The sequence below is a fragment of the Periplaneta americana genome, chromosome 13 (genome assembly GCF_040183065.1).
Source record: "Periplaneta americana isolate PAMFEO1 chromosome 13, P.americana_PAMFEO1_priV1, whole genome shotgun sequence".
In the NCBI taxonomy this organism is placed as follows: domain Eukaryota; kingdom Metazoa; phylum Arthropoda; class Insecta; order Blattodea; family Blattidae; genus Periplaneta; species Periplaneta americana.
This window is the reverse complement of record NC_091129.1, coordinates 126,670,331-126,692,744: the sequence shown is the minus strand read 5'-3', so window position 1 is coordinate 126,692,744 and position 22,414 is coordinate 126,670,331. Positions and strand designations below refer to the sequence as shown.

Here is a 22,414-nt window from a genome sequence, read left to right as displayed (position 1 = left end):
CCTTCCGTTAATCACCGAGACCCGGCTAACTGGCTAACCCGGCTAACGAGCGGCGTAAATTTGTTTGTGTAATGTTGTATGATTGGTTTTTTTTATTGTTTTACCCTTCCGCTAATCACCGAGACTCGGCTAACTGGCTAACCCGGCTAACGAGCGGCGTAAATTTGTTTGTGTAATGTTGTATGATTGGTTTTTTTTATTGTTTTACCCTTCCGCTAATCACCGAGACCCGGCTAACTGGCTAACCCGGCTAACGAGCGGCGTAAATTTGTTTGTGTAATGTTGTATGGTTGGTTTTTTTTATTGTTTTACCCTTCCGCTAATCACCGAGACTCGGCTAACTGGCTAACCCGGCTAACGAGCGGCGTAAATTTGTTTGTGTAATGTTGTATGATTGGTTTTTTTTATTGTTTTACCCTTCCGCTAATCACCGAGACTCGGCTAACTGGCTAACCCGGCTAACGAGCGGCGTAAATTTGTTTGTGTAATGTTGTATGATTGGTTTTTTTTATTGTTTTACCCTTCCGCTAATCACCGAGACCCGGCTAACTGGCTAACCCGGCTAACGAGCGGCGTAAATTTGTTTGTGTAATGTTGTATGGTTGGTTTTTTTTATTGTTTTACCCTTCCGTTAATCACCGAGACCCGGCTAACTGGCTAACCCGGCTAACGAGCGGCGTAAATTTGTTTGTGTAATGTTGTATGATTGGTTTGTTTTATTGTTTTACCCTTCCGTTAATCACCGAGACCCGGCTAACTGGCTAACCCGGCTAACGAGCGGCGTAAATTTGTTTGTGCAATGTTGTATGATTGGTTTCTTTATTGTTTTACCCTTCCGCTAATCACCGAGACCCGGCTAACTGCTAACCCGGCTAACGAGCGGCGTAAATTTGTTTGTGTAATGTTGTATGATTGGTTTGTTTTATTGTTTTACCCTTCCGCTAATCACCGAGACCCGGCTAACTGGCTAACCCGGCTAACGAGCTGCGTAAATATGATTGTTTATTGCTGTATGATTGGTATGGCTAATCACTGAGACCCGACTAACTGGCTAACCGGTTAACGAATGGCGCGCTCGCCCATAGGCAAAATATTCCGGCAGAAAGCAAAACTAATCGCACTGTAGTTCGTCAGAGATTATTCAGTGGGCATCATAGGCGGTGGGTCTACATTACTCGTAATGAGTAATGAGTAATGATTATGATTATATAAATGACTTGTTATCAGTTAATGTAGGAAAACTTAGTGGCATTTTATTTTCATAATATTGATGTTACAGTTGTAATTTTTAGCGGCTCATCCTGGACTAGTTAGTATATACGAACATGCAAATATGGTATAAATGTTATTAAAATGGCTAGATAGCAATTTTCTTTCACTTAATGTCTCCAAGACTATTTTGATCCCATTTTCCTTAAACACAATTGGTTACAAAAATTAAAATCTTATGATAAATTAAAGTTAATAATTTATAATGCTGGTTGTTCAATTAATGACGATTGAAAATGTTCTATTCTGGAGGAATCTACTCAAGTGAAGTACTTAGAAATTATTATTGACCAACATTTAAGGTGGAATAAACATGTTTCTTCTTTATGTATTAGACTTCGTAAAACAATCTATATATTTTTAATTCTTCGCTCTTGCATCCCTACAAATATTCTGCGATTAGTTTAGTTAGGTTTGGTATAATTGGATGGGAAGGAACAACAAAATTTACAATTTTTCCTTTCAAATTGCTTCAACAGGGATAATTAAAATTTGTTTAAACAAGTAAATTGATTATCCAACAAATTTGATTTATTCCGATTTTAATGTTTTCCTAATTGAACAAATATCTAATAATAATTACTTACTTACTGCCTTTTAAGGAACCCGGAGGTTCATTGCCGCCCTCACATAAGCCCGCCATTGGTCTCTATCCTGAGCAAGATTAATCCAGTCTCTACAATCATATCCCACCTCCCTCAAATCTATTTTAATATCATCTTCCCATCTACGTCTCGGTCTCCCCAAAGGTCTTTTTCCCTCCGGCCTCACAACTAACACTCTATATGCATTTCTTGATTCGCCCATACGTGCAACATGCCCTGCCCATCTCAAACGTCTGGATTTAATGTTCCTAATTATGTCAGGTGAAGAATACAATGCGTGCAGTTCTGTGTTGTGTAACTTTCTCCATTCTCCTGTAACTTCATCCCTCTTAGCTCTAAATATTTTCCTAAGCACCTTATTCTCAAACACCTTTAACCTATGTTCCTCTCTCTCAAAGTGAGAGTCTAAGTTTCACAACATAAAGAACAACCTGTAATATAACTGTTTTATAAATTCTAACTTTCAGATTTTTTGACAGCAGACTGGATGATATAATAATAATAATAATAATAATAATAATAATAATAATAATAATAATAATAATAATAGTTTTAAAATTGGCTATTTTACGACGTTTTATCAACTCCTGTGGTTATCTAGCATTTGAATGAGATGAAGGTGATAATGACCGCGAAATGAGTCCAACGTCCAATGCCGAAAGTTATCCAGCATTTGCTCTTAATGGGCTGAGAAGGAAACTCCGAAAAAACCTCAATCAGGTAACTTGTCCCAACCAGGATATGAATCCGGACCCGCTCGTTTCACGGTCAGGCAAGCTAACCGTTACTTCACAGCAGTGGATGATGATGATGAAAATAATAATATTAATAATAAAAATAATAATAATAATAGTAATAATAATAATAATAATATAACTGTATGTGGTGTCAATTAAAATATTCATAATGTGTGGGCATAATATTTGTTCTGTTGTAACTATGCATAAATAACCCTCTAATGAATTGACAGCTGTCCAATATGACATCCATTGCATTTCATTGTAAATATGACAATATAATTAATATCCAGTGTTTTTAATGTGATTTTTAATACTGTGAAAATGGTTACGGTGGGTGTCCCGAACACAGGTAGGTATATACTTTATTTCAGTTACAAGATCATATTCAACCAGTAGGTATTTTTAACATTTATATTGATGTTCAGTAGAATGGCCATTTTTGCTCATTTTATTCTTATTGTTATTGTTTTTCTCACTCCTTCCTTATAACTTTAAATCCACAATTTTTCGCCTCAAGCTGCGTTGTTAATACATTATTTTAACTTCGGACTTCTTGTCGCCGTGACAAGGAGACCTGTTGTCTTCTGAGGTTTGCTGGTTACCATGTTCGCTTTGTACCCCAAATTGACGAGTCCAATCTCGTCTTAAGACGGTGGATTTTCAAAGTTTTAAAACCCTTCAGCATGGTATCGTTCAGAAGATAGGTAAAGTCGTATGATAGAATGTATTATCATCATCCTTATCATTAATAGAAGACAGTAAGACAGTTTATTCTACCCTATAACACTTAAATGTTCCTGTCCTCTTTATTTCCTTTAGTTCATCGACTTCTCGTCGTCTGTCAGATCCATAATATAGAGCAATACTGAGTAGTTGATCATTGTCCGTCTTGTTAACGTGGTGGGGTCAATTTCAACGGTATTTCTCTGTCTTTTTACTAAATGTCCAAATGTCAGTACTTACTTATGATTTAAGAATGTCAATCCTAAAAAGTCCTTAAAAGGGTACTGAACTAATATCACATTCTGGGATGACATATTCAAAACAACGTGAATATAATTATACACACAATGGCGAAAACTAGACCTTTCTACGACTAATAGTTTTTAAGTAACATAGCCTATTATCACTAAACGTGGATACTGGTGATGCGAGTGACGTCACACTACCGTGCCACACCGCAGGGAGTCCATTCTTCTTTAGTTCATTACGTTATATTCACTATAATTCAAGCCCGAAAAATACCGATCTTCTTTTTATAACAAAGTGCGAGCTTACACAGCGTAAGCCACGGGAGCGGCAGTGTGACGTCAGCAGCAGTAGTGGACAAAATTCCTTCGCCCGTATATTTAGAACCATTTGATATTTTGAGTTGCAGTTTTTAGTGCTGTCATCAGCCTACAACATTTATGTGACTAGTTGCAGGAAATGGGACCTAAAGTCGGATTTTTAATTTTTTTGTGGTTTCAAAAAGAGAATGAAATACTGAGCATTTAAAAAAAATTCATGGTTCTAGGTGCTATAGTTTTTAATATATTACTTATTGAATGTTAATATTACATTATGTACTTTTCGAGAAAAATGCAAATTAAAGTTTTCATTTGTTTTCTTAGCAACTATAAGAAAGATTTAGGTATTTAAGAAGCACTGTGTAAAACTACGTCCTAGTTTAGTAGCGCGAGATATCAAAACATAGAAATGCACTTTTTACACTGCAAATTCGTTATTTTGTTCTCCTGTAAAATTTCCTTCCACGACTTTAGGTCCCTTTTCGCGCAACGGGTCACATGTAATTTTTTTTTTTTTGTTAAGTGCTCCTTTAAGAACTAGCCTATATTTAAATTGCTTCCAGCTGTCGGAATTTTTTTAATTTAAACTATACGTTCTTCTTTTATGTTTTAATCTAGCATTGAATGAAATATTAGGGAGTATTAATTATATAACAGTTAACAGTCTGTTTACAACTTATTTTTATAATTTCCATTTATGTTATTATTTCTTTAGTTTGAGAGTCGTATACAGATTAGCCTATAGTTTAAAAATGTATTTAATAAATATGTAAAAGAGCAGTTTATTTTGTGCAATATTTACCAATAATTGCTTCACAATTAAAAAAATACTCTGCTAGTGTCATTTATTTATTTCATAAGTAGTTTTATGGAAACTAATTTGACTAGTTTTAATGTATATTATTCTTTTGACACGGTATAATGTCCACAAAAATTCATATTTTTGTTAATCAAAATTGAAGAGATTATGCTGTAATGTATTAGGCCTAATTCCAGTGCAAAAATAGGCTCTTTGATTGAATAATAATTTTACCGGAACCACATCTTAAAGTCGTTGAGCTCAGGACTAGTGTTAAGGAATACATACAGATTAGAGGTATTTGACAGATACTCACATACACATATATCTATTATAATGTTATACTATCTGAAAGCGGTCTAAAAAAGGAAAGGTTTAACAGACAGCCATTGACAGTGTCCAGAGTAGCGTGTGTGTGTTACGCTATTACTAGTGGTAGCTAAAGGGAAAGTGCTGGCAGCTGGTGTTACGCACCTACACTAATATAAGGTGTGAAGCGGGACTCACGCTTACCGAGTCCCAGGGTCCATTTGACGTCGCCCGGCGCCGGGGCGTCGCCAGACGAAGCGGCCACCGCCACGGGCTGGCCGGGCACACGGCGCTCCCGAGTGTACAGCACCAGATCTCCGTCGTCGGGCAGGAACAGGTCGCCTTCGTCCACGTCCGTACTGACCACCGCGGCAGCTGCGTGCACAACATTAGGTTTCCATTTGAAAATATAGCTACTGTACATAGTTATTACTCGACCAAGGCCAGTGGAGTCCTGCAGTCCGGAGCGCCACTTGTACTTCTCCTGTGTTCGTATAGCATCATCGCGATAGTTCACATTACGCCCGCGTCTCCACTCGCCTCGGTCGAGTTATAGCATATTAATTCAATTTACAAGTAAATGCAAAAATGATGACAACAACAGAAATGAGGACATTACGAAGTATAGCTGGCGTTACGTTATACGACAGACAGACGAATGATGAGATTAGGGAAACATGTGGAGTGCGGGATGTGACAAAATGGATCAAGACTAGAAGAAAAGGGTGGCGGGACCATGTATTAAGGATGACGGAAGACAGACTCCCGAAAAAATCGCAATGAAAGGAAAGTTGGACACCCCAAGACCTTTGGGACGACCCCCTAAACGGTGGAAGGAAAGTTGGACACCAACGTCGGATTAAGACAGCAAAGTTGGAAAATAAAGGATTTATCCTAAAACACGAGGAAGAAGAAGAAGAACAAGTAAAACATTATCTGTTGAGTAGAAGGTATGGGTATGCAGAAATTTTGTTGATATGTTCTAAACTTTTTCTCTTGGCCCTTCAAAGCTTTAAAATAATTAGGCAGTGCAGTGAAGACCGTAATACATGAATAGCGAACTCTTTTTTTTATATAATATATAACAGTTGAGACTAACAGAGGATACATGGGGATCTGATTTGTGTCTTGTATTACAATATTACCGTTTTGATTTGTACTACAAGTGGGCCTAAATGTATTTTGGTTTTTAGCGTAAAACACCCCCAGGGAAAGAATGTACTCATAAGATAAGGTCAATTTGTCTAAATTTTGGAAAATCGTTTTACATGGTGTGCTTTTATGCACACCCGTAAATCCTTAGGGCTTCCTTTTAAAAAACAAAACTATATTTATCTTCAGCTGAGTTGTCCCATAATATTAGTACATATTTCATTATAGAATGAAACTGTTCAAAGTAAGCCGTTTTAATGCTGTTTATATCGCCAATGAAGATAGAAATCTCAATGCATAACAGGCAGAGCTCAATTTAGGAGTAATACATTCTATGTTTGTTTTACAGTTCAAGTGATTATCCAAGTGATCTAATATTCTTGGAAAACCGAGCACTATTATGTATACCAAATTTGATTACATTGTTTTTTATCAATATGAATTGTTAGTTTATTTGAAGTAAACGATTCATTTATTATATTTAACACAGAATTAAAATGTTTATAAAAAGATCATATTTACTGGAAAACCTAGAAATAAATTCATAGCTGCACGTTAAGTTTAAAACGTCGAATTAAAAATGTGTTTCACTTTTATTTCTCTTTCTTCTCTCGACGGCGTGGCTGTTACTCGTAGAACCTCGTTAAAAGAAATGTTCATAAAATTTTGGACAATCATTTCATAGGTTTTGAATTAGGCTGTGTGTTATCTATTATGTAAGAGCAGAAAAGAGTATTCCTTTCAATAAGCGGGAGAAAAAGCGGATTAATGTATAACTTAACGATAACATCAAAACAGTACAACAACGTCCGGAAATAGAATTCCGATATCACAAGTTCCAAAAGAGATAGGATCTTCGCCTTTGTACTGAAAGTAGGTTTAAATTGTAATTCAGTAAATACAAAATATATATATATATATATTCTTTGTTCTTAACTTCTATGATAAATTGTCTAGCTTTTATTAATCAGGTAATCTTTTTGGATTTTGATTTTTATTGTAATAATTGTAAATTTAATATTAATTGTAATTTTATTCTTCATATTGTAGTTGTAATCCCCTGGTAGAGGGGCAGAGAAGGCCTGACGGCCTTATCTCTACCAGGTTAAATAAATAAATAAATAGACAGACAGACAGACAGACAGACAGACAGACAGACAGACAGACAGACAGACAGACAGACAGACAGACAGACAGACAGACAGATAGATAGATAGATAGATAGATAGATAGATAGATAGATAGATAGATAGATAGATAGATAGATAGATAGATAGATAGATAGATAGATAGATAGATAGATAAAGTAAATAAATAAATAAATAAATAAATAAATAAATAAATATATAAATAAATTTTCGGTGAATAAGAACATATTGTCCGATCGCCGACTGAACTTAACTCATGTGGCACATTGTGCTTCATGTCTTGATTAATTTAGAATATCACTAACAATTATTAGTATGGAATTATAGGATGGGGTAGCTCTTTTAAATCCAATTTTAATCCACTTTATTTATTACAGAAGAAAATAATTAAAATATGTCTTCATAAAACTATTGATTTTCCATCTCAAAATTTGTTTCTAGACTTTAATGTATTTAACGTAAGACAAATTTAATATATTGTATTAATAAAATTCATACACAAAAATCGAAATAATTTTGAATTGTATTCTCATAGTTATGAAACAAAAGGTATGAATTCTTTAAGACTGTTTGAACCAAAATGCAACACTGTTACAGTATTTAATCATAGTAGTAATTTAGGCCCAAGAATATATAACACATTTATATTTAAATATCCTAATCTTGTCAATTCTAATAGTTCTAGTATTAAATTAAAAAAGTTATGTATGGATTTTATGAAAATTGAAAAATTGTAAATTTAAATTTAAATTTATATACTATAATTACATAGTAGACATAAGACAAATTGTATTGTATAATTATTAATTTCAATTCAGGAATCCGCCCCGAGCACGAGTTCTGCTCTTTCAGGGGCGAGCTAAAGTTTTTCTGTATATATTATATTTTATGTTACGATTATTAGCAAAATAATAAATAAATAAATAAATGAATAAATAAACAAATTATATCGTGACATACAGGCTATAAAATATGTGTAATCTGTATAAAATTAATATTATTTAGCTTTGTTAATAATGCAATAATTATTTTTTAAATAAGCAACTTTTAATTCCTTGTGCAAATTTGATATGACATATTTCGTACATATTCTGAGATTTCTAATTAAATATTTGTGTACATATTTTAGGATCAATATTACATAAAAATCCGGACTCTAGTTATCACTATTACAGACCATGGAGGATAACGTGAGGTTAAGGCTCCCACCCTTACAATCGACATTGGTAGCAGAAGAGACGTCAGTCTTTTACATTATTGCCACCTTCACCCAGAAGGAAATACCCCTGGTACTCATTTTCTTTTAGGAGCTGAGTGAACTCCGGGGCCATAGTGCTGCCGAAAGGATTATAGCAATGGAGGGAATCCATGACCCCATCCGCAATTGAACCTGCGATCTTTCGGCTTGCTGTGCAACGGAATAATAGCCTATAGTGATCATTCAGAAATATGACTTCTGGTCATGGTCATTTTTGCGTAGAACTACCGTATTGCAGTATGTTGGCAGTACAGCGTCCAAGAAAATACAGCAAAGCTCACAATAAAATACAATTTTTACCTGGGAAATATATTTTTTGCACGAAGATAGTGAGTTTTCTCGTTATTACAGCAAACGGCTGCCACGATTGAAATTTGATTTTACTGAATTCAGAGTTGCCAACGTAGAAATATTACAAATAAATTGCTCTAAAGTTGTAATGAAAACCACTGCCTTCTATGTATACTACAATCCTACGATGCATGTAAAATTCATATGCAAAAGGCAGGGTTATTATTATTATTATTATTATTTTTTTTACTTGTTAGGAGGTAGAGATGGAACATCCCACGCACTACGACCTGAGATCTATTGTACATCCCTCGATATGGGATGAGTTGCGTGCCCACCGATCGTCTACGCGCACCGACCTAACCACTTGACCCCCTTAATGACCGGTGCCTACAGCCAACAGAGTCCATGTACCACTCCTGCTTCGGGAATCCCCCCCCCCCCAAGGCTCTCTTAACGGTCCGAGGCAGAAGTCCTCCCCCGAGAAATTCTGCCCCGGGTTCCATTGCAGAAGCTATCCATCATCGCATGAATACAATTCACGGAGGCCGGTCGAGAGAGCAAGCAGCACCGGAGGGCCGCCTGTAGAGCGATCTGAAAACCAGAAGAAGTAACGGGATGATGAATGAAAGGATGATAGGGGAGGAAAGGAAGTGGCGAAGATGAGTGAGGTTCCAATCGCCTGATAAAGTTACCTGATATTCATTCAGACGAGTGAGAGAAAAACCCCGAAAAAGCCTCATCCAGGCAACTCGTCCCGATCAGGGATAGAACCCGGACTGGCTGGATTCGGAGTTAGACTCGCTAATCCCTCAGCCACAACGGTGGACAAAAAAAGGCAGTGTTAATTAATATACGAGAACATTAGGCTATACAAAACAAATTACTGCATTTGAAATGTACTGAATTTTATTTAAACGATTCAAACTTCACTTAACAAAAAGAAATAAAAATTATTCCAATTGAACACGAAATATTACAAGTATCTGAATCATTTTTACTCCTTCACATTGAAGTTGATGGTGAAGTTTATACGTTGGCCAGACTGCTAGCCTTCAGTCGGCTGTTCATAGTGTAATGTACAGTAGTGGCCGACCGACCCTTGTAACTGGTTTTAGAGCCTTGTTCACTCCAGAGCACGATAGACTGGTAACTAAGACTTTTGTGGTTCGAATCCTGCCTGGGAAGGATTTTTTTTTGTTCCTTATTCAAATTTATTCCCAATACTTTTCGATAGCAGTTAAAATTCATGTTATGGGAATAATAAGTTAATTAAGTAGTAAAATATCGCTGCAATCCAAAAGTATTGGGAATAAATTTGAATAAGGAACAAAAAAAGTTTCCTTCCCAGGTAGGATTCGAACCACGAAAGTTTTAGTTACCAGTCTATCGTGCACTGGAGTGAACAAGGCTCTGAAATCAGCTACAAGGGTAAGTCCGGTTTTTTTTGCCACTACTGTACGTACTGTATTTAAGATTTTTAAAAATATTATATTCAAAATATACTATCGTGCAAAAAATATTGTACAATACACGTTTGTGAAGTGCATTACAAAATCTCGGAAATTGAAAAACGAGCTGTGCTCGATTTTGTAAAAACAACTTCCCAACCTTGTATTGTAATATAGTAATTTATTTTTCATAGATTAAATCAGATTACGTAAGATTTGAGTCAAAGTGGATAATTACCAAATTTTAATTATTCAACTATGTGAAAATAGTTTTACTAGAAGCAACTATGTACCTGCTCTCACAATGGATGCTGCAAACTAATAATATATTTGACAGAGGGGAATGTACGAATAATGAACGAAATCGTTGCCGTTATTGATGCCAGTATTTATCTTTGAGCGAGCACACGTGCAGATTGCCGTGGCGACAATGGCAGTCGGTTTCAGTAACAACAGGTGACGGCATGTTAATTCCCGCAATTGATCCTAGGCTTAATTAATGGCTAACCAGAGGTTTTGTGACGCTATTTGTAGATAGGTGGCGATGCGTTATCAATCCCGCATTAACATATAAATAAAGGCCCGTCGCACCCAACAGTGCACTAATTAAAATTTTCTCTATTTGATCGCCGTGCTACAGCCATTAAAATGGCACACGTTTCCATGCTTACATATGTCGCCTGCTTGTGAAAAACAATCTACTGTAGAATAATCGCTATGGTTGTCGATATCAATCGCTGGATTTATGTCAATACAATGAAGAAGAAGTAAAAATTAACATTTTATTGCAAATAAATTTAAAATATTTACATAATTTAGTTATAGATACCAGTGTATCAAAACGTTCAAAGCAAATGTTATAAAACTGTGTAAAAAAATTTGGATGGCAGTGAAATTTTATGAATGACCTCCATAAATTTCACTTAAAATTTTAGAAATCGAATTTAAATACAATTATTGTTTGTATGCATCTGAAGTCTGACTACTGTAATATGATTACGTAATGATTCTTCAGTTCATTTTATTTCGCTTGAGCCAGCAGTCAGCCTAGCCTAACCTATAAAAAGAGAAGCCTCTATCTAACCTAACTTTCTTGACTAGCCAAACATGAAAGGGCCTATCACACACTAGGCGATCTTTTAAATTTTGGGTGATGTGACCCTGAAGACGGAACATATAAGCAGTTTTGAACACATCTGAGATGTGAAATCTCAACACTGGGTTAGAAACCAAAAATTCTTCTTCAAATACGAGTAGGCTTCTACAACCATCGTGAAAGCCAAAAATATCATATGATGAAACTAATTTTAAAATTTGAATCTGGGAACAAATCCTAATGTAAATGTAATGGTGAATATGTTTGTCTCAAAGGTTAAGGGCGAATTTTCCAAGCTTTTAAAAGTATCAATGCAGGATATTATACAGGATGTAAGTTATTAAAAATGTAAGTTGTTCCATTGTATTGTCATCAAGATCCTACTTCCAAAAGAAAATACGCCGTCAGGTCAAAGATAGAAATGTGATACCAATATGCAGCTAGGGAATAAGTTTCATGCTTTAGATTGCACAATCTAGATTCTATACACTGAAAAATTAATAAATTAAATTGTGTAAAGCAATTAGGGCAAAATTAAAAACGAATTGCCTGCCGTCGTATAAGTGAGGAATAACGTTCTCTGTTTTAATGTTATGTGAAAACCATGATTGTAGCTTATAAGCTTAAAGCGTGGATATTTGTCAGTGTGATGTTTTGTGTTGCCTCAGGTGAAAGCCTGGTATAGTTCTAGGGAACCGCTCCACATGTTTTCGGTATAGTTACAGGTGGGAGAAAATCCAATCCAGACTAATGACAAACCTCAGTAGGGTTTTCATTTCATTTCGTAGTTTTCTGCACAAGGGCAAGTCTTTCACTGCAAACCCATCATTCTCCATTTCTTCCTATTTTCTTCTGCCTTTCTCTTAGTCTTCGCATACAATCCATGTATTTTATTTTATTTTATTTTAGTAGGTTATTTTACGACGCTTTATCAACATCTTTGGTTATTTAGCGTCTGAATGAGCTGAAGGTGATAATGCCGGTGAAATGAGTCCGGGGTCCAGCACCGAAAGTTACCCAGCATTTGCTCATATTGGGTTGAGGGAAAACCCCGGAAAAAAACCTCAACCAGGTAACTTGCCCCGACCGGGAATCGAACCCGGGCCACCTGGTTTTGCGGCCAGACGCGCTGACCGTTACTCCACAGGTTTGGACCCATGTATTTTAATGTTGTTTATCTTCTGATATCTTCTTCTTCCCGAACTTTTCTTTCTGTTCACTATTTCTTCCAATGTATCTTTCAGTAGGCAGTTTCTTCTCAGCCAGTGACCCAGCTAATTTCTTTTTCTCTTCCTGATCAGTTTCAGCACCAGTAGGGCTTGATAAATTAAACAATTGAGAAAGAATATTATAAGAAAATCGCTCGTATTTGTGCCTCGGTGGACAGCACGTGCGCTTCTAAACCAAGCGGTCTGTGGTTCGTTTCCCAAGCGCAAGAGGAGGTTTATTTCTATTTATTTATTCTATTTATTTATTTCTGTCTTGTACTTTTCCTGTAACGTCTGAACAGTAGAACTACATCGTGCTGACCACGCAGTGCCGGAGGCGCGTCATGTATGAGAGTCTAATGTTGGTCCAAAGAAAGATCAAAACTTCTAGATGATGTTTTAGCGACTCAAGAAGCACAAGAGAAACAATTAAGGGTATATGTACGTTAACGGCCACAAATAATATTAGAAAATGCATGCTCTAAATTTGCATTTATCATGAATTTCTATTAATAAGTTTTTTGTGTTTCTCCAAAACTTTGTATTTCGTGACTTAAAGGTTTTCTTAAAAAACCGATTCAATTGTTCGGTAATGATGACAGATGAACCGAGCATCTCTTCATTGTACTGTCTCATTCCACGAGTGTGACTGATGATGGATGATGTAGACATGATGACATGATTTGATATTTGTCTTCCAGAGGGTAATTGATATATGAGTACGGATTTGTGTTAACATCTTTACTTTGACAACTACACAACGTGGTTTCCTGTAATGAAGCTTCGTGACAAAATATTTACATATTATGACGCTATTCCTTTTAAGGGGTTAGGTACAGCTTAAAGGAGTAAAATTTTGGAAATATTCAACATTTTTTTCCCTCCATTACTCTATATTGCACAATAATGAAAATTAGTATGTGTAAAACACTGTTCTTCTGCTATATGATAAACATATTTTTACGATTAAAAATTATTTATATATATATATTTTTTTCAAAATTCAAAGTTCACTGTGCAGTGATAAAACGTTTCCCTCATAACTCAAAAAGTATCCAACACTCTGTGATGAAATTTTTTGTGTTTATTTATGCATGACATGTCTAACAATATGATGCAAAATCACTTCTCTACCTTTGATAGATTGTCTGATAAAAAATAAATTCATTTTAAAAATGGTCAAATATCTAACACAAAATAAAAAAAAATATTGTTTATTAAGGAAAGTAGCTGAAAGAGCATGATATTGTAAACATGAGTTTCAGCAATAAAATAAAAGAGAGAGAACACGAAAATGTTAAAAAGTTATGAGTTATGAGGGAAACGCTTCATCACTGCACAGTGAACTTTGAATTTTGAAAAAAAAAAATATATATATAATTTTTTTTTAAATCGCAAAAATATTTTTTTCATATAGCAGAAGAACAGTGTTTTACACATACCAATTTTCATTATTGTACAAGATACAGTAATGGAGGAAAAAAATGTTGAATATTACCAACAAATTTACTGCTGTAAGCTGTACCTAACCCCTTAAGGGGAGAGAATGATATTTTTGATGAAAAATGACTAAATTAAAAAAAATAATATTCTTTAAAATACCCTGTGATATGTGTGGATCGCCATTTTTAAACTTACTGCATTATGGATTTTAAATCACTCGCCCACTTTTATTGTTGTTTCCGGTAAATTAAATTTTCAATTTTTTTTTCTTTTAAATACCCTTTGATATGTGTGGAATGCATTGCATAACATTTTGTGAGTATTTGTGCCCTTATCGGATGTTGAGACGTCATTTTTAAACTTCCTGCGCTATGGATTTTTAAATCACACTTCAGCTTTTATCGGTTTCCAGTAACTTCATTTTTTTCGCTACATTGCCAGACAAAATGGATATAATTTCTGAACTATTAAAGATACTTGTATGAAATTTAGAACACACATTCTTTAGACTATTAGGAAACGTTTCTCTGTAACAGAATTTTGTTAATCGATTTCATTTTAAAAATACGTCCGTTTGTTTGCAAGAAAGGAAATCAGAAAATTGTTATTAAATTTTAATTGTTTATTTTACAAACGTAGGGACTAATATCAAAATTCTGTTACATACAGTTTGTAGAACATACTTTTGCAAATACATTGCAAAAACTGTTTGAATCTATCTTTAAAAACGGTTTAGATATATCGGTTTTAGTACAATCCTGCATTGGGTATATTTTTTTCAAATTTGGGCCCCCAAATAATTTTTTTTTTCAAAATATTTTTATTTGGTTGAGTTACCACAGCTATGAGCTCTCTACATACAAAACATTAATGATTTACACCAAATAGGAAAAAAGTTTTAAAAATACCATCCTCTCCCCTTAAGGTAGAAAGAAATACAAATTGTATGCCAGAGTGGAGTGAACGCAGAAAGTTCGAGAAGTACATGTCATTAGTTAGCTGGCGAGGACGGAGTACGTAAGAGCGAGCTCGGTGTATGAGTTGAACTGGCACAAACGAGAAATGAGTGGATTTAAAATATGAAGTGTCCAGCATTAGAAGCCAATAAGTTTATTTCCATTCTAAGTGTGTTTATTTAAATAATATAAACATTTAGAGACACTTCTGACCTCCAATTTCTAACACATTTACGTGTAGATTTCAAAACGCGAAATCACCTGAAGACGCGAGAGGATGAGTTGAGTGATGAGTATCAGCTGCGCCACCTGTCGCGTGAATCACGGCGCGATAACAGAACATGACGAATCACAGACTTAATTTGATTCTTTTGTTCGGATTCGACATTAAAAGATAGCCACGGGCACGGAGGCTTAATGGGGATTATTGCTGCAGGGATTTCAACTCACGCAGAGAAATTAGCACACATATGCTTCGCTGGATTCCAATATTGAGTTAGCAAATACCTCTTTGTTCACAAATGGTTCAAGAAGCTTGGAAATCATAAATATAAATCGTAACTAATATATACGACGGAAATGAGTTTGCGCAATTTAGGTGCAGAGCTTTGCAATCAGTGCACTAAATCACTTAACTTCTGGACCCTCCGATAGCTCAGTTCTGTGAGCTTGGGTTCGATCCCTTGATTTGACTAGACTGATGTCAAATATGTAAGAACTACTAATGTTCATCCACTGTAAAACCCGCTCATACCATACATATATGTATTATTCCGCGAACGCGTTCGACTAACCTTATTTCAACCTGTTGTATGTTGCAGCTTATCGATTTCAAATTAATTCTTCGCATTTATACGCCTCTGTTCGCGATATGGAATACTACATCCAACTAAACAATTGACGACACATATTAAATAAAATATCTCAGCTATTTATACATTTTTACAATTTTCAATTACCGACCGAGTTGACTCAGACGGTAGCGTTTAAGACTCGCATTCGGGAGATCACAGGTTTAATTCTCGTAGCCGACTAATATGACTAGTTTATCATGGGTTTCCTCAGTCACAAAGGCAAATGCCGGATTTGAAATTTACATATCATCGCCTCAATCAGCAATATCATAAACGTTAATCAAAATCTATAATCAGTTACATGAACACAAGCCATCTACGAGTACAACACACTATAGAAACAGGAACTCAGCTACAGTGAACACGACCTACAGGTATATCCACAGCCCCTAAACGCGCGAAATGACCACAGATGTTAAAGCGTGTATAAATGAACTTAGAAAAAAAACGCCAATTCATTCGACAAACACAATATTATTCGCCACCATAACTGCTACGCGTTGACATAAGCAACTTTCGTGTGGCAATAACACAGATCACTTTTGTGAACAATATCTTCACATTATATGAAGTATTGCCGTGTATTATTTTAAGAAATAATGAGAATACGCACATCTTTGTACTATAAGTATAAATTGTGAAATAATTCGTATAACCAAGAAAAATGAAAAGTAAAGAATTCTTTCTTCCCTTCCGTCCTGAGTACATCAGTCAGTGTTTACATCAAAGGCTTAAACTTTAGGCTTACCATCATCACCACCATCACCACTATTACTACTACTGCCATTCCCATCGGAACACTGCTATCACACTGCGACCCAATGAGGCAAATTAAGAAACGTTTTTGAGGATACAACTTCTACTACAAGAGTTAAACCCCCATGGACTCCACTATGCACAGTAATAATAATAATAATAATAATAATAATAATAATAATAATAATAATAATAATAATAATACTTACTTACTGGCTTTTAAGGAACCCGGAGGTCCATTGTCGCCCTCACATAAGCCCGCCATTGGTCCCTATTCTGAGCAAGATTAATCCAGTCTCTACCATCATATTCCACCTCCCTCAAATCCATTTTAATATTATCTTCCCATGTACGTCTCGGCCTCCCCAAAGGTCTTTTTCCCTCCGGCCTCCCAACTAACACTCTATATGCATTTCTGGACTCGCCTATACATGCTACATGCCCTGCCCATCTCAAACGTCTGGATTTAATGTTCATAATTATGTCAGGTGAAGAATACAATGCGTGCAGTTCTGTGTTGTGTAACTTTCTCCATTCTCCTGTAACTTCATCCCTCTCAGCCCCAAATATTTTCCTAAGCATCTTATTCTCAAACACCCTTAACCTTTGTTCCTCTCTCAAAGTGAGAGTCCAAGTTTCACAAGCATAAAGAACAACCGGTAATATAACTGTTTTATAAATTCTAACTTTCAGATTTTTTTGACAATAATAATAACAATAATAACAACAATAATAATAACAGTAATAATAATAACAGTAATAATAATAATAATAATAATAATAATGTAATGAATGAAAGAGTGCCGCGCTGTGACGTCGCGGTCTAAGGCATCCCGCCTAGGACTCGCGTTACGGAATGTGCGCTGGTTCGAATCCTCATGGGGGAAGAAATTTTCTCATGAAATTTCGGCCAGTGTATGGGACCGGTGCTCACCAAGCATCGTGATGCACTTGGGGAGCTACGATAGGTAGCGAAATCCGGTTGCGAATACCAGCCATAACGGCTGGGAGATCATCGTGCTAACCACACGATACCTCCATTCTGGTTGGATGATCGTCTACCTCTGCTTCGGCATGTGGGCGTGAGGCCAACAGGCGGCTGGTCGGTCTAGGCCCTTCACGGGCTGTAGCGCCACGGATTATTAATGAATGAAAGAAACCGGAAAATTCGAGTATTACAGCCGAATTCGAGACTTGTTAAAGAAGTGGATGGATTTAAGAATTGTAATAAAATGATCAGTAATTACTTCGTACAGCCGGCTAGCAAAAGATGGCGGAATCTCTCCAGTGTGTTGTGTCCTCATCTGCGACCCCACGGTGTTCGCTGTGGGCGCATGTAATTTAATCACCTTCACACCCATCCCTGTAACAAGTTCGCTCCGCATGCGTTACCAATGCCTTGTATGCGCTGCGGTTATTTTATCAGCTGCACGCGTCATAGCCTTCTAATTAATTAATATCCCATAAGCTTGATAAATTCTCACAGTGCACTTGGCAACCGATGTTTACCTTCCTGTTGGGACTCTGATTTTCGTCTGAACTTCGTAATTGTGGTAACAATTAATGCTGTTCTTGTGATAGTTAGTATAAACACAACTGCATCGCTAGCCGAAAGGATTATTTGAACTCGTCTTTAGTGTATAAGTGGAACTTATGTTCAACAGAGTTAGAGCCTGTGCAATCTTCCTGGGATAGAGTCATTTTCCTTACCATCATTTCATAGTTTATCTTATTTTCTTTGTCATATTTCACCACTTTCTTTGATATAGATTTACAATCCAATACGATGAATGGATCTTCTGATTGAGATTCTCGCTAATATGTATATATATTATCATGTATTACATCTCACTTGACGATATGTGTAAGAGGAAGAACAATATTGTTTTTATGCATCGTATGCAATGGAGGGGGAAAGGAACTGGCCACTCTACCCTAGTGTAGTTGCCTCCTAAGTGGTGCCTTCTTGATATTACTTGTGAGGTTCAGACCTGTCTTCGGACAGTTGACTAAACAACAACAAACAACGATGAATGAAGGGTAGGTTTGAATCAATGCTAGAGGCACACATTGCGGGCCTTCCTGGTAGTGTGGTCAGCACGGCACAAGGCCACAGCTGAGACAACATATGATGAGGGGTAATCATCCAGTCCCATGGACGAAAGTTAAATCTCCTCATTGTCACTCCGGAAATCTAACCATGGAAAGAGCGTAGGCTACGTTATCCATAGAGTCACTGCGATGGACTTCCAATACGTAACATTTAGTCAAACCATAATTGAAACTCATTGATGAAGAAAGTGATGGTAAGTTATTACACTACATCATAATTCCATCAGAATAAGTCCAAGTTAGCATGCTTGACCGTGAAACGAGTTGACCCAGGTTCAAATCCTGGTTGGGACAAGTTACTTGGTTGAGATATTCCTGTCCATGAGGGAGAATCATCCAGTCCCATGGACGAAAGTTAAATCTCCTCATTGTCACTCCGGAAATCTAACCATGGAAAGAGCGTAGGCTACGTTATCCATAGAGTCACTGCGATGGACTTCCAATACGTAACATTTAGTCAAACCATAATTGAAACTCATTGATGAAGAAAGTGATGGTAAGTTATTACACTACATCATAATTCCATCAGAATAAGTCCAAGTTAGCATGCTTGACCGTGAAACGAGTTGACCCAGGTTCAAATCCTGGTTGGGACAAGCTACTTGGTTGAGATATTCCTGTCCATAGCTTGGACAGAAAAGGACTAAGTGATGATGATGGAATATGAATAAATTAAATTAATGAATAAATTAAATTAAATGGCGACGATAATGAGGAAAGGATGTGGTCAATAGAGAAAATTCATGACTCCATTGAGAATGAAATCCAAGAGCTTCGGCTTGTAGCTTAACCTTAACGTCTTAACTGCGAACCCCTATGAATAGGACTAAATTTCATGTTATGAAGTAGGGTAAAGTTTGGTAATATTGTAATACTAATAATATTATGATAGTTCTTTTTGAGAATTTTTTTACAATTTTACTGAGCGAGAGGAAGATCGGTTTTTTGCGTCAACGTATAAAGGGAATGATCGTGGACAAGTTTCTGCACAAAACCGGTCCTTCTCTAGCTCAGTGAAAAGAGGAAGATCGGTTTTTTTGCGCCAACGTATAAAGGGAATGATCGTGAACAAGTTTCTGCACAAAACCGGTCCTTCTCTCGCTCAGTAAAACTGTAAAACACTCTCAAAAGTACTATCATAATATTATTACTATCACAATATCACCAACCTTTACCCTATATTGTGCAGTTATAATGTTACGTCAAATTTTTGTGTGTAAGTGTCCAATAATCTGAATGAAATTTTGTTGATTATTTTATCTTTATGTAAAACATGGTGGTCGTATCTAAGCATAAGGTTTTAAGTTCAAATCGAATAGAATAACAATAACTTTACCATTTTCGTCTTATTCTGTTTTTGTATGTAATCTGAAGAGACAAAAACAAGAGTCAAATAGTACTTCAATTAGATCTAATTGCAAGAAGTCACACTTTTCATAGCAAAAGATGCTATACTTCTACTGCAATTTCTTTATTTCGTATTGACGTATTAAAAACACTCGGAAGTTACTGCCATCTCTAGCTATTTATCGTAGGAAGTTCCCTGGAAAAGTCCTTGGTGTAGGTCGTTCGGGAAAATTATATGGTGCTGCAATTTGTCTTCATTTCCTACACATAAATTAATGATCATTATGAAATATATCTACAGAAATGGTGAAATGAAAGTGTGGGAAATGGGAATTACCTGATATAACTTGTCCCTAAAGTGTGTATTGTCCACTAAAATTTACACATGGATCATACAAAATTTGTATCACGTGATTCTGAGAAGAAAAGTCACGCACTTGGCATTCAAATAATGATACGAACAACAGTACACAACTATGAAGTCCAACTATATCTGAACTATTAGATCATTATTAAACCATTTTTAGATAACATCACACCAAATGTCGCATTATCAGTAAGTAAAGTGTATTATTTCGTGTTTCGTGTATGTAGCATAATAACAAAGTTGTATGGAAACGTACTGATAACTTATCTCTGAAACACACTCCCAATATCACAAGTAGTTGCTTTGTCACTGTTGATGTTGCCAAGTTTAATAAGTCACCATTATGTTTCAAAACATTTTCGAAAAAATCATCACTATTGAACAAAATTTTATGACTGATTCTTAAGTCAAAAGACAAAAACTGGCAATATTTTTATCTTTGATATTTCTGGAAAGTGCTTACATTTTTTTATGAGTGATAATAATAATAATAATAATAATAATAATAATAATAATAATAATGATTTATTTAATAATAATAATAATGATTTATTTTCTAATAATATTAGTAATAATAATAATAAATCATAATAATAAAAATAGTGTAATAATGTTAACAAGGAGCATTCTAAATTAAATGAAGCACGATCATTTAAAATAACTTTTAAAGTAAATCTAATTTGTATTTCAACTCTAAGTTCGAACTAAAACCCACGACTATGATATGTTTATACATGCTTAAGTGCACAAGCACTATACTCATTTCGCTGTCAACTCACTCACTGCACTGGAACTACGACACATTTCACTGATACTATCCTGATTTCACTAACACTTCAAAAACATTTCACTGTTCAAATACTTTGCTCTACCACTATAAACTATAAAACTTCTCCAACACAAACACATTTCACTGACACAACACACTGACAAATATAGTGCAAAGTTCCATCAACTGTGAAGTTGTGACAGGCAATAAAAACCAAGACGTGATCTATTAACTTCTGGTTATCGTTCTTTTTCTTAGTAACGCGTATCCTCTCACCTTAAAAACGCATTCTTGAGCTGCTTCGAAATTTTAAATGGAACGACTCACTACACAGCCCTGACCTGAATCTCAGAGATTACCACATTTATTTGTATTTCAAATACTGTAGTGTCTATGAGAACGAGCAAGATCACATCGTTTCGTATCCGACGAGGTCTTGAAAACAGCGGTGAACAGTAGGTGGACGTATTCAGAAGTCCGTTACACGCCGCGACAAATTTTTCAGTTATGCTGATTACATTTAGAAATAAATAATGGTAGTAAGACACAACAAATAATTTATTTTACTTGTTTATATTATTTAATTCTAGAGTATGCCATTAGGAAAGTCCAGGATAACAGAGAGGGTTTGGGATTGAACGAGTTACATCAACTGCTTGTCTATGAGGATGACGTGAATATGTTAGGAGAAAATCCACAAACGATTAGGGAAAACACGGAAATTTTACTTGAAGCAAGTAAAGAAATAGGTTCGGAAGTAAATTAGGAAAAGACAAAGTACATGATTATGTCTCGTGACGAGAATATTGTACGAAATGGAAATTTAAAAATTGGAAATTTATCCTTTGAAGAGGTGGAAAAGTTCAAATACCTGGGAGCAACAGTAACAAATATAAATGATACTCGGGAGGAAATTAAACATAGAATAAATATGAGAAATGCCTGTTATTATTCGGTTGAGAAGCTTTTATCATCCAGTCTGCTGTCAAAAAATCTGAAAGTTAGAATTTATAAAACAGTTATATTACCGGTTGTTCTATATGGTTGTGAAGCTTGGACAATCACTTTGAGAGAGGAGCATAGGTTAAGGGTGTTTGAGAATAAGGTTCTTAGGAAAATATTTGGGGCTAAGAGGGATGAAGTTACAGGAGAATGGAGAAAGTTACACAACACAGAACTGCATGCATTGTATTCT

At 35.7% G+C, this 22,414-nt stretch overlaps 1 protein-coding gene across 4 annotated transcripts in view; it reads right to left on the bottom strand.

Moving 5' to 3' along the window:
- The window catches only part of LOC138712404 (uncharacterized), a 188,654-nt gene that overhangs the window by 91,266 nt on the left and 74,974 nt on the right, over positions 1–22,414 (bottom strand). For 2 of the 4 annotated variants that reach the window (XM_069844170.1, XM_069844172.1), the window contains exon 2: positions 5,177–5,386. In XM_069844170.1, the coding sequence (XP_069700271.1) occupies positions 5,177–5,386 (210 nt within the window). The remainder of the gene's footprint in view (positions 1–5,176; positions 5,387–22,414) is intronic. The other 2 variants (XM_069844173.1, XM_069844174.1) reach the window with 1 other exon arrangement.